Below are 13,008 nucleotides of genomic sequence, written 5' to 3'. Positions count from 1 at the left end.
CCATAAAGCCGTCTCCTCAGCGCCATTTTTAAATATTTATTTTGAGTGCGCTATATGTGTATGCACATGTTGGGGGTGTGCACATGCATGTGGGGGACCAAAGGACAATTTTCTTTTCTGTGTCTCCCTCAATTGCTTTCCACTTTTTTTTTTTTAAAGAGATGTTCTCACTATGTAGTCCTAGCTGGTCTGGAGTTCAATGTGAAGACCAGGATGGCCTTGAACTCTCAGAGCTCCACCTGCCTTTGCCTCACAGCTACTGGGATTAAAGGTGTGAATCACCACACTTAAGACAGGGTCTCTCACAGAACTGGGGGCCTCACTGCTCTGGCTTAGCTAGCTGGCTAGAAAACCCTAGGGACCCTCCTGTCCCCACCGTCAGTGCTGGGATCACAGGCATGCCGGTATGGCTGGTTTTCACACGGGTGCTTGGGATCCACACTCAGATCTTCCTACTCATGCCAACAACTGCATCATAATTTCAAACCATTCTTCCCTTAAATTTTTATCTATCTCTTTGTTTGAGTCAGGGTTTGTCTATTATGTAGCTCTGGCTGTCCTGGAATTCGCTATGTAGACCAGGGTGGCCTAAACTCACAGACATGCCCCTGCCTCTGCCTCCCCCGAGTGCTAGGATTAAAGGTGAGTGCCACTATGCCTGGCTCTTTTGGGGAGTGTGTGTGGAAACAGTCTGCTATGCAGTACAGCCCAGGCCCAATTTTTCTTTTTCCCCACCCATAATACTATAATAAGGAAAGACTACAGTTTAAAGACAAATATTATAGAAATCATCTCCTCAAACTCAACAATAATTCTTTTTTTTTTTTTTTTTTTTGAGTTTTTTTCAAGACAGGGTTTCTCTGTGTAGCTTTGGAGCCTGTTCTGGATCTCGCTCTGTAGACCAGGCTGGCCTCGAACTCACAGAGATCTGCCTGCCTCTGCCTCCCAAGTGCTGGGATTAAAGGTGTGTGCCACCACTGCCCAGCTTCAACAATAATTCTTTTTTTTTTTTTTTTTTTTAAGATTTATTTATTATGTATACAGAAGAGGGCTGCCAGATCTCATTACAGATGGCTGTGAGCCACCATGTGGGTGCTGGGAATTGAACTCAGGACCTCTGGACCTCTTGAAGAGCAGTCGGTGCTCTTAACCTCTGAGCCATCTCTCCAGCCCCAACAATAATTCTTAATCTTTGTATGACTGAATAAAAACAAGGCTTCAATGGGTGAAATAAAAATTTGCACCTCAGTTCCAAAGCATAAATTAGAATTCCTCACAGTTAGCAACAATAGCTACTGAATGAAGGCAGTGGAGTCTAAGGGGATGTTTCCTTTCCTTTCCTCTCCGAGTCACTCACCTGTGGCTGCAGCACCATCTTGAGTGGTACTGAGAGTCTTTGTCCTGGGCTTTGTCCTGGTCCCATGATCTGAGCCTGCTGTACAGAGGAAAGTGTCAATGGCTGGGCTGCAGGGGGCGGCTGTGGTTGTGGTTGTGATGACGGAGGCTGTGGTACAATCTGGATTTTCTGCTGTGGCTGTTGCACCTGCAGCTGAATGGTTACTACTTTGGCAGGCTGCCCCTGGGCATTCTTGGCTTGAGTCAAGGCTGCCAGCTGGTTGCCCTGTAACACTATCTTGCCTGGTAGACTCCCTAACACAACATGCCGATGTCCTTGCGGACCTCCGGATTGTGGCTGTTGGAGGACCAAGGTGATGCGTTTCGATTCACCCTACAATGGAAAAAGGAAATCACAGAAGAGGGACATTAAAGAACATTATATACAGAAATATTTACACCAGCATTCTTCATTTGAGACTCATAAAACTGAGTGTCAGAGGAGAATCCATTTTTGTTTACTGTCCAATATGTCTCTAGAGCATCTTTTCTGTAACACCTCTACCCAGTGGGTATCAAGTCTATCTCACACACACACACACACACACACATACACACACACACACACACACACACACACCTTTTAATAGCTATCTTCTAAGGCAGGCATTTAATGTTTAGAAATTAGGACAAAAATTCTTAAGAGTAAAATGAGCCATGCCTCCACACCTGTTCCATTAGCTTTAATGCCTACAAATGCTCCCAACATTGCTGGTCCTTTATTCAGAGCTCTGCCTCTGTATGATAAAGAGGAGGAAGAGGACAGAAGCAGGAGTGACAACAGGAGAGGCAGGTATAGCGGCACATGTGTGTAACCCCAGCTTCAGGAGGCGGAGATGGAGGACAGCCTGGATGGACTACATAGTGAGAACCTCTCAAAAACAAACAAAAACCCCCAAAACTGGTATGATGGCACACACCTCTAATCCCAGCAGTAAGAAGGTGGAGGAAAGTCGATCTCAAGTTTGAGGCCAGCCTTCCTTGGCTATATAGAATCCCAGGCCAGCCTGGGCTACACAGCAAGAATCTGTCTCAACAAATAAATAGATCGATAAAAGGAGCACTTAACAAGTCTTGCAAATATGTTCCCAGAACATCCTCTATATTCAATGACAACTTATAGCATACATTTACTGTGAATTTTTGTTTAATGTCCATATTTCCCTGCAGACTGAGTTCTGGAAGGACAGAGACTGTTCACTGTATTCAGCACTGGGTAGGTACATTGCAGCATGTAGTAAGAGCTGTCAAAGCTTATGCTGAAAAGCAAAGACAGCTAGGCAGTAGTGGCACATGCCTTTAATCCCAGGACTTGGAAGGCAGAGGCAGGTAGATCACTGAGTTCAAGACCAGCCTGGTCTACAGAGTAAGTTCCAAGACAGACAGGGCTATACAGAGAAACCTTGTCTTGAAAGAACCAAAAAAAAAAAAAAAAAAAAAAAAGACAGTTATGCATGGTGGTTAGTGCTTATAATCCCAACATTTGGAGACCAAAGCAGGAAGAATACCATGAGCTTGAGACTAGCCCTAGTTAGAGTGACTTTGTTCCAAAAAAGTGCACAGGCTACAAGATGGAGCTAAACAGACTTTCCTATAAACAGTTCTTATATACCTGTGTTCTCTCTCCCTCCACCCTCATTGTTCCTAAGTGCTCTATGAAACCACAATTCATCTCCCCTTTCACTCAAGTCACCTGGGTAGGTGTAGAAGTCAGTGTAACTGCAGGCTTCAGTGGGGGCCCTGTAGCCCCAGGGTTTCCAGCAGGAGCTGAACCCTTAACTGGCTGGAGGACTAGCTGCTTCACTGGTCGGCTCGGCTGGACAATGCGCTGAACAGCAGCCTGGTTCCCAGGGACCTTGGTTGCCAACACTGTATTACCAGAGACAATGGAAACACCTGGTCGAAGGGGTGTACCAGTTAGCACTTTGGTAAAAGTGACTTTCCCACCATTGGCTGTGCCAGCCACTAGGGGCTGAGCTGTACTGGTGATACCTTGTGCCTGAATTTGTGCCACATGGGCACCTGTGACTGAGGAGTTTGGTGGGGCTTTAAGGATAACAATCTTCGGGGCTGACTGAGATGGTTGTCCTCCAGTATTACTGGGAGAGACAGCTGTGGCAGAGACACCCATGAAAGGATTCCCTTGGCTCAGGATCTCTTGGCTCTTGGAGACCTGCAAGAGTCCCGATGTTGGCGTTGATGTCTGTAAGACAGGTTGGGCTGGCTGCTCCTGGCTGGCGGGCTGAGTGGTATAATCATGCAAGGTTAAGGATTCTGGAGCTGGAGCTGTGGATTCTTTGGGAAGTTCAGGGGGAGCTGTTTCCTCTGGTGGGGGAACCAGGTCACTTGCTGATGAATTTCCCACATCACCACCTCCACCATCTTGGTTCATCTGATCCAAGGAGTCCAGAGAGCTTGGCAGTCCAAGAGCTTCTTCAATAGGGTCTTGAGTGACCTGATTAAAGCTGTCATCAGTCAGAGAGTCCAGGCCAAATAAATTTGGGTCATCAAACAGATCCATGATGGGGTCTGCCATCTTGGTAAAGTAATGAAGGGTATTTGTTGAAGGTCTGGGGAGGGAAGGGGAGGGGGGGAAATAGTTCTCCCCTCCCCTTCCCTATTAAGAAAATAATGTACACAGTGGACGAAAACTATTCTTCAAGTGAAGAGACAAGAAACAAGTGCATGTCAGATTGTCCTGACCTTCATGGAGCAAGATAGTCAAGTCTTCAGAGGAAAAGATGGAACTCCTGTGATGGAATATAAATATAAACAAAAATTAGCAAAGTTGGTGATTTCAATGAAAAGTTCTAAGGTACCATCTTAATAGCCATTTCCATTAAAATAATAAGAGGACAATATGAGGAACTTTTAGATGGACACACGGTAAAAAGAATACCCACATTTCTGTCTCAAAACTAAAAAAGAAGAAGAAACAAACCCCTTTAGGCTCTTATATCTCCACACCTTGAAGTTTCTACCAAGAATATTCAGCTTGTTGGGTGTGGTGATACATACTTTGATCCCCGAACTTGGGAGTCTGAGGCAGAAGGGTCTCTATGAGTTCCAGGCCAGCTAGCCAGAGTTACACAGTAAGACCCTGTCTCCAAAAGCCAAAGAAACAAAAACAAACAAATAATACCCCAAAAAACATTAAGCTTGTTTCTGTCCATTTCTTTATACAGTTAGCTTTTTAAGATAATGATAAGGAAATTTATATTCACTCACTGTTAAATTGGCACAACTCTAAAATGTAGCAAGAACATCTATAAAGGTAGATTAAAGTTTCTGGATACATTGTTATAAATCTTTCATTCCAGATACTTCTACCTATGACTGGCAAAAGCAAGCCACCTGTAACCAAGCTCATAATACAATGTGAACTGAGTCCAGTGTAGTTTCTCCACCAGTATTCCAATGAGCAATTATACACAGCATTTTGTGATGTCTTCTTCAATGCCTTTCTTATATTTAAGATCAAAAACATTTGCTGGATGTGGTGGTGCATGCCTTTAATCCCAGCACTCAGGAGGCAGAGGCAGGTGGATCTCTGTGAGTTCAAGGCAAGCCTGGTCTACAAAGCGAATTCTAGGACAGCCAGGACTGTTACACAGAGAAACCTTGTCTCAAAAAAACAAAACAAAACAACAAAAAATTTTCTTTGCAAGAGACTTAGCATTTCAATTCTAACTTATATGCCCAACTTTTCCCTCCTACCATTACCTATACATATCCTACATTCCCACATGGCACAGCTCACTTGATGAGTCCTTGTGCCTATAATACTGTAGCATATACATGGAACATAGCTTCATCCAGGCCTTTACCCTACTCCACACATCCCTTCCAGCAAAGATACTACCCGACCTAAGGCTCTTTAACCAGCAATTTGTGATGAATTGATGGTCTATTTGCTTTAACTACCCACAGCATTATATCTTATTGAGGCATGCATGATTTTAGTTTCTTATCCATATCCTGTGAAGGCCCAAACCATTCCTTTGTGCAAGTTATAGAAACTACCAGAATCTCAGGATGCTTGTCTAATATGTCCGAGAAAATTGTTGTAAGTGCATAAAAGTGAACAATTATGGATCTTATTCAGGGTTTAATCTCCAGAACAATGTACTATGACCCAGCTCCTGAGAAATCCTTGATGGTGGGAACTGCCTTACTTCCCTGTGGATCCTCAAGAAATCTGCAGGACAGCACACACAGAAGCCATCCAATGAATAGTTAAAGATAATACTTGCTCACATTACTGGAATGAGCTATTCAGTCTTCACAGAAATCACAATGTATTCCTTGATGCTAACATAAGACAGTTCGAAAGCCTCCTTATCCTGAAAATTTTCTCATAAATGATATGCTGATAACTCCCACATCTATGGCTTTAAGTTCATGAAAATGCTAGGGTGAGACAAAGGAAATTAAAGAAGCACATAATGCAAGTACATGAAAGAGGAGAAAAGGAGGACGGCTCAGCAACTCAGAGCACTGACTGCTTTGCCAGAGGACCAAGGTTCTCAGCAGCCACGGAGGCTCACAATCACCCTAACTCCAGCCCGAGGGTATCCAATGTCCTCTTCTGGTCTTTGTGGGCATGAGGCCTACACATGGTACACAGACATACATGCACACAAAACACCCATACACAGAAAATAAATGAAATACACACACACACACACACACACACACACACACACACACACACACATACACACGAAAAAGATGTTTGTTCTTGGGCTAGTGAGATGGCTCAATGGATGATGGTGCTTGCTACACAGGCCTAGTGACCTGAGTGCATTCAATCCCCAAACCCATGAAAGGTAGAGGAAAAGAACTGATCCCACAAAGTTATCCTCTGACCTCCACACATCCACCACAGCATGCACATCCACATCCATAATTATAATAAACCTTATAAAACATTTTAAAAGAGTATATAATGTCATGGCAATCCAGGAAAGCCTTACTTGATAGGTATCTGAAGACATCAAATAAGAAATCTGTCAGAAATATAACGTAGATCTGACAAAAAAAGACTTTCTCATAGGATGTTCAAGCTCTGTGTGTGCACGTGTGAGCATGGTCCTGTGTAATGGAGGTGGGGGCTGAGGTACTCTTGTTTTTGTTTTTCAGATAAGGTCTCAGTATGTAACAGGGGTTATCCCAGAATTACCTCAGACTCACAACCCTCCCAAGTGTTGGGGTAACAGGTATGTGCTACCAGTGGGCTCAGCTTCTAGTCATCCTTAGAAAACAATATAATGTAGGTCAGGATCTCTTTCTGGCTTCAATAACTGTATACTTTTCAAGTCTCAAGATGTGTATCAATTCCTATTTGGGGCCAAACTATTCCAAGCAGCTTATTCCAACTTCTAATATTTGCCCACAAATTACTCAAAATGGCAGTCAGCACAGTTAAGCATATTTTTTGATTTAATGAAAAATCTATCTATTCAATAAGTTTATGTATTTCCTTAAGTCTCATCAACTTTTTTTTAAACTAATTATGCCCCATTTTGCCATCTATGATCTTTCATCTTCTATTTACAGTCAGAGAAGTTATACTAAACATCTGTAGCTAAATATCATACAGAAGTAAAAGCAAGGACAGTGTGGTAGTTCATGCCTGTAGTCCCAGCATAAACATCACTACAATGAAAATTTATACTAACTACAAGTTTAAACTGACAATAACTTATAGATGTATTTATACTTTATAATACCTTGTTATTTATTCATTCTAGTCCCACTGCACTGAATAAGGGGTAAAACTCAAGCAAAGATCTTTAAAAAAATATTTATAAGATAGTTTTCCATGTTGTCTAAACTAGCTCTGGGTTTGGCAATCCTCTCTGCATCAGTCTCTGAAAAACTAAGATTATAAGCATGTGTCATTTTGTCCAGAAATTTCTTTTTTCACCTTGTAGTAATGAACCGAGGGCTTTGAGGATGCCAAACAAGAACATCACCACAGAGTTAATTTTACCTTTTCTATTTTTTAAATTTAAATTTATATTTTGGGCCCAGCATGGTGGCATACTTTTAATCCCAGCACTTGAGAAGCAGAGGCAGGGGGATATTTGTAATTTCAAGGCCAGCTTGGTCTGCATAGCAAATTCCATGACAGCCAAGGCTACATAGAGAGACCTGTCTCAAAAATATATATTTCTAGTCGAGTGGCGGTGGTGTGTGCCTTTAATCCCAGCACTCAGGAGGCAGAGCCAGGTAGATCTCTGTGAGTTCAAGGCCAGCCTGGTCTACAGAGCAAGATCCAGGATAGGCACCAAAACTACATGGAGAAACCCTGTCTCAGGAAAAAAAAAATATATATATATATATATACATATATATATATATGTATATATATATATATATCTCTTTAAATTCTTTGTATGTATATTTTGTTTACATGCATGCCTGTGCTGCCTGCAGAGGTCAGAAAGGGGCATCAGGTCTTCTGGAACTGGAGTTACCAACAGTTGTGAGCTCCCACGTGGGACCTGGGAAATAAACCCAGGTCCCCTGGAAGAGCTCTTACCCATGCAGCCATCTCTGCAGCCCCTCAATTTACCTTTTATTTAGACAGTGTCTCACTAAGTTGCATAGTCTGGCCTTGAAATTAGTCTGTAGACTGAGCAGGCTCTGCACTTGTGGTCTTCCTACACCAGCCTTCAAAGGACCTGTGTTTACAGGTCTGCACTACCAGACTGAAGCAAAGATGTTATATTTTAATGAGAAACAGTAACTAATCTTTTTCCCCCTGAAAAAGTTCACTACATGTGACTCAATTATTAATCTTTAAAAATCAGTGCATTCTCTCTTGGTCCTTGCTTCCCAAATTTCTTTTTGGCCAAATACAGATGTATTGGTGTGGGCTGAAGCATGAGAGTTAAGACAAAAAGACCCAGTCAAGCACCCTCGAAAACCAGGTGTGGGCTTCCTTGAGATAGTTACTTTTTGTTTCTTTGTAGACAGGGTGGGCTGACGGCAAACTCAGACATCTGTCTACCTCTGCCTATCAGTGCTGGGTTTAAAGGTGTGAAACACCAGGTGTACCACCATACCTAGTCTTACTTTTCTTTCTTTCTTTTTTTTTTTTTAAAAAACCAGGGTCTTTGTAGCCCAGAGTGGCCACAAATTTGCAACAATTCACCTGCCTCAGCTTCCTGAGTGCTCAGATTGTAAGCATGAGCTCTTACCTGGCTCTTTGACCACATTTCTGCTTTCTACTTGTCAGTCTGGGTTCCATAACTCAAAAGCCTTCCCAGGTGTGGTGGCTCACACTGCAACCCCAGAATTTGAGAGGCTGAGGCAGAAGGACTGCTATGAGTTTGAGGACAGCCTGAACTACAGAGGGAGTATCAGGGCAGCCAAGACTACATAGCAAGACTGTCTCAAAATAACCCTGCCTCCATCCAACCCTTGCAACTAACTTGATCCCACAATATAGAGTATTATTACTTCTCAATCCTTAACCTGTACTCAACTGCCCTTCTGAGAGGTTTTAACCTAAGCTCCAGATTCTCTGACTCCCAATTTAAACCTCCTGGATTTTTACAGGTTCAAACCTCCCCAACCTCTACCTTTCTTCATTGCTCCATTCCTTTACTGCCGTGGACCATCCTGCCTGCATCAATATACAGCTTAGTTTACCAGCTTAGATGTTTCATCAAGTCTCTGTCTACAGCTCAAACCCTGGTCAAACAAATGAATGGATGGTCTGCTGGGTTTAAGGTAAAGCAACAATCTAGATAATAAAGTGATATCAGACTTTTGTCTTACTAAGAGTGAAAATGCAGTCTTGACCTACCACTGCCCCAAAGATAAGCACATGCATATACCCTAAAGGAAAGTCAGGATTTAGTGGCTGTACTTAATCACTTTCCATAATCAAAATAAATATACAGACTCATGACACAAATCCTGAGGGTTGAAAGTGGAGAAGAAAAAAACAAAACAGAAGTGTAGTTGAAATTCAAGGTCACCTATCTACAAGCTCTAAATAAAAAAGATATTGCCATAAAAGTATCATCTGTTGTCTTCTCAGAAGTCAATCCAAATTGGTGTTCTACAGCCTCACCACTTCTGACACAGTTCCTCTACTTGGGGGGGGGGGGGTGTCTCAGTGCTCCAACTCTCCGATCCTCGTGTTTTGCCTCAACCTTGCTCATTTCTATTACTTGTGTGTCTTATTAAATAGATTTAATCTATTGCATTCATCTACCCTAAAGTCTTCATGCCTTTCAACAAAACAGTGACTACAAATGGATGGAAGGTATGTATGCTGAGAAAAGGCTTATGGCTTAGGACAGGGTGGGGAGTGTAGTTTTTAAATGTGCACCAGCATTACGGTTCTGTATTTGTAGTTTTACACTTCCTATTATTGTCAGTACAAGTGCCAGTAAAAAACAATGGGCCAGGGAGCTGATGTCAGTAGAAAGAAAACAGCATGAAAAAAGTTACTAGTATCTCTGGGCTGGGGTAAGAGTTCTCACATTATTCCCAAAGGGCATTTATCATAGTTTATCATTTACATTGAAAGAGAAATACTACAAAGACATCATTTCATCATCTAAAAGATGAAGTTATATAAACTGAACTACAGACATGGATTCTCCATTTATAGATTTCTCTATACTATACATCCTTAAAGGACAATGAACAAAAGCCATATTGAGCAATACTGATCCTTTTCTGTAGTATAGTTTTAGAGAGTACTGCTCATGCCCACCTAACCTCTATGCTCAAAGATTCAGAAAATAAACTTTTTTTGTTTTGTTTTGTTTTGTTTGAGACAGGGTTTCTCTCTATTGTTTTGGTGCCTGTCCTGGATCTCACTCTGTAGACCAGGTTGGCCTCGAACTCACAGAGATCCACCTGGCTCTGCCTCCCGAGTGCTGGGATTAAAAGCATGCGCCACCACCGCCCAGCGAAAATAAACTTTTTTACTTCAAAGTATAAGCCTTGTTGGAAATTGTATCATTTTCCGGAGGATGAGCTAGAGACAGGCATGAACTCCAGATATTAAGACACAGGATGAATAAGTGAAGTTTAATTTAAACAAGAAATACCTTGAAAATAAAATAATTATGAAAGTTAAAAAAGAAACAAAACAAAAAGCCCAATATAATTTATAGTAAGGGAGCACTAAGAAACTATGTTATAGAAACATGTGTGAGACCAGAGAGTCTCAAACCTTAAAGATAAACGAGAAATAGACATCCAAAGTGAAAGAAATCACAAGCTGGGGGTCAGAGAATGATAAGGATGGAAGGACACAGAACACAAGAAATGAAGCTAATAACTTGGAGCCACTCAGGCTTCCTCAAATAAATCGAGAGCCTAGGCCATATTCTCTGTCTTCATCATTCTGTCAAATGAGTGGCAACTCTGTTTCTGTTTTCTAATCACTGTAGGAAAAAAAATACCCAAAATTTTAAGGGTGTAGACATTTGGGGGCAAATATGGCTGGTAACAGAGAGCACTTCGTTAAAAACAGGGAAAGCTAAATAGCCAACCATGAAACCTAAAGGCATGTATTTTTCAGAGGCCAAGAGGGAAACTATAGAAATTAATGTTACTCATACGGGGAAAGGGAAGGAAGTAGAATTGATGGAGAGGAAAACGCTACTGGAAGTGGGGGTAGGAAGGGGGGTCGGGTACATTACCTGCTCTTACTGCCGGGGTTGGTGCCAGTAAGGCCCATACGGCAGAGGCAGGCACAGGCACGGGCGGGAGACTTCAGGCAACTAGATCCCCCAAATGGAGTTGAAGTACATGCACTTGAGCAAAGGAGCTATCCGGGGCACCCTCCGAGGTGGGGATGGTCAAGATAGGAAGATGCGGGGGGGTGGGGGTGGGGGTGTGATGCCTAGGGAAGAAGCAACGTTAGGACGCAAGCTGCAGGCTGAGAGGCCTAGCAAGCCCCGAGGGAGAAAAGGCCCTGCACCTCACCCCGATGGGAGGCAAAGGTGGCTTTACCTGCGGTGGCCGTGGGGCCGGTTCGCTTCTCGCTGTCTCTCCAGCACCAGTTCCCCTCCTTCTGCGCAACCTAACTTGATGCGCTTGCCCGCCCCACACTCTCATTGGCTGAATCCCACTGCCACTCAAACAAAGGCGCAGAGACGCAAAACAGCGCAAGGGCGGGACTAGAGACAGCTCCCTTCCCCCGCAGGTTAGGTTGAGAGTACACAGCGAGGCCTATCCGGTTTCTAGGGCCAAGACCAAGCCTGCAGCTTGCTTGAAAACGAAGGTGCGGGAGAGCAATCCTGAGGGTTGATTCTTAGCACCCACACCGCTCACACAGCCGAGTGGAGCTCTGGGAAGGTGTTCTGCACTAGGCCAGCTCCGCCTCCCTCTGGAACCCCTGCCTTCCGGCAGCTCTGTCACTCCCTCCCACTCCCCACCACAAGGTGCCCAGGAGATACCAGGAGGCAGAACAGTTGCTGGGCACACAGTCTTTCGCTCTTCCAAGATAAAATATTCCATGCTACAACCCAGGAAGCTAACTGGCTTGCATGCTTGACACTTAGGCTTCCACAAAGTTAACTTAGGCGCCTCTAACAATTCTGTGACCCGGTGCCCTCCAAAATACACACCCAACCCTACCCCCAGGCTCGGCCCCCATCCTCTTTCTCTCCAAACAGTCCATTTGACTTAGCTGTCACGTCACTGTCTATTCCCAGTGTCCCTGAGCAGTCTAGCGCCATAGTGAGGGTATGCAAGCTTGAGTCCCCCCAAAGTAAAACTGCAAACAGCTGTTTTACTCAGGACCACTGTTTACTCTGAAAAATATCCTTAACACGGAAATCTTATTTTTTTGTACTCTGGGCTCAGAACAGGAAAAAAAATATCAACTTGAACTTAGACTTCCTACTTTTAAAGACTTCAGTGTTACCTACCACTAGACAGGCCAGGAACACCCAGTTAGATTGTAGTATTATTAAGGCTTCCTATTCACGCTGGCTCTGAAACCTCCTCCGTACTTAGCATCCAATTAACTGCCAAGTCCTACTGACACTACTGCAATGTATTAGAACAGACTTCAGAGCCCGCATTGCGCTAAGTCAACCACTTTGTATAGATGAGAAAATGGCGCGGCTGAAGAATTCAACTAAGAAACTAAGTAGCAAAGTCAGGACTTGTAACTCTGTTGCCGTCTCGCTTACTTATGCAGTTGTTAGTAAAAGTCTCATAAGTGATCTTTTTGTCCCTCCTAATTCATCCTGCTACACATTAATATTCTAATATATAATGTAACCAAATGAACTTCATGCCTAAGAACTTTCAAAGACATCCTGTTACTCTTGTAACTGTGTAGGGCATGTCTGCAACCTCAGCACTCAGGAGGCTAAGGCAGGCGAAAACAAAATTTATTAGCATGCCTTGCCCTATTTGTACTAGTTTCCACCATTATTTGGCATAAACATTTACATGCTAAAAGTCAAGTTACTATTGCTATATTTTTTCTCAGATTTGGTCTAGTCAATACTGCTGCATTCAAATTGTATACTACCCTTGATTCAAAATCTTATGTTCTAAGATCTACATTTCTTCATTCATTACTTCAATTCTTGTTGTCTGAGACAAGGTCTCACAATACAT

At 43.0% G+C, this 13,008-nt stretch overlaps 1 protein-coding gene across 6 annotated transcripts in view; it reads right to left on the bottom strand.

The window, feature by feature from the left end:
- The window catches only part of Chd8 (chromodomain helicase DNA binding protein 8), a 71,557-nt gene that overhangs the window by 44,157 nt on the left and 14,392 nt on the right, over nucleotides 1-13,008 (bottom strand). For 3 of the 6 annotated variants that reach the window (XM_052733290.1, XM_052733295.1, XM_052733293.1), the window contains exons 2-3: nucleotides 3,089-4,145; nucleotides 1,358-1,729 (exon numbers count right to left, since the gene is read on the bottom strand). In XM_052733290.1, coding sequence (XP_052589250.1) covers nucleotides 1,358-1,729; nucleotides 3,089-3,931 — 1,215 coding nt within the window. In that variant the 5' untranslated portion in view covers nucleotides 3,932-4,145. Of the gene's footprint in view, nucleotides 1-1,357; nucleotides 1,730-3,088; nucleotides 4,146-11,072; nucleotides 11,177-11,385; nucleotides 11,491-13,008 lie in introns of those variants that run through there. The other 3 variants (XM_052733296.1, XM_052733291.1, XM_052733292.1) reach the window with 3 other exon arrangements.

This window comes from Peromyscus californicus, unplaced genomic scaffold (genome assembly GCF_007827085.1).
Source record: "Peromyscus californicus insignis strain IS unplaced genomic scaffold, ASM782708v3 Scaffold_12__1_contigs__length_115047231, whole genome shotgun sequence".
Lineage (NCBI taxonomy): Eukaryota > Metazoa > Chordata > Mammalia > Rodentia > Cricetidae > Peromyscus > Peromyscus californicus.
Note: the sequence above shows the minus strand (reverse complement) of the source record. Positions and strands in the feature narration are given on the sequence as shown.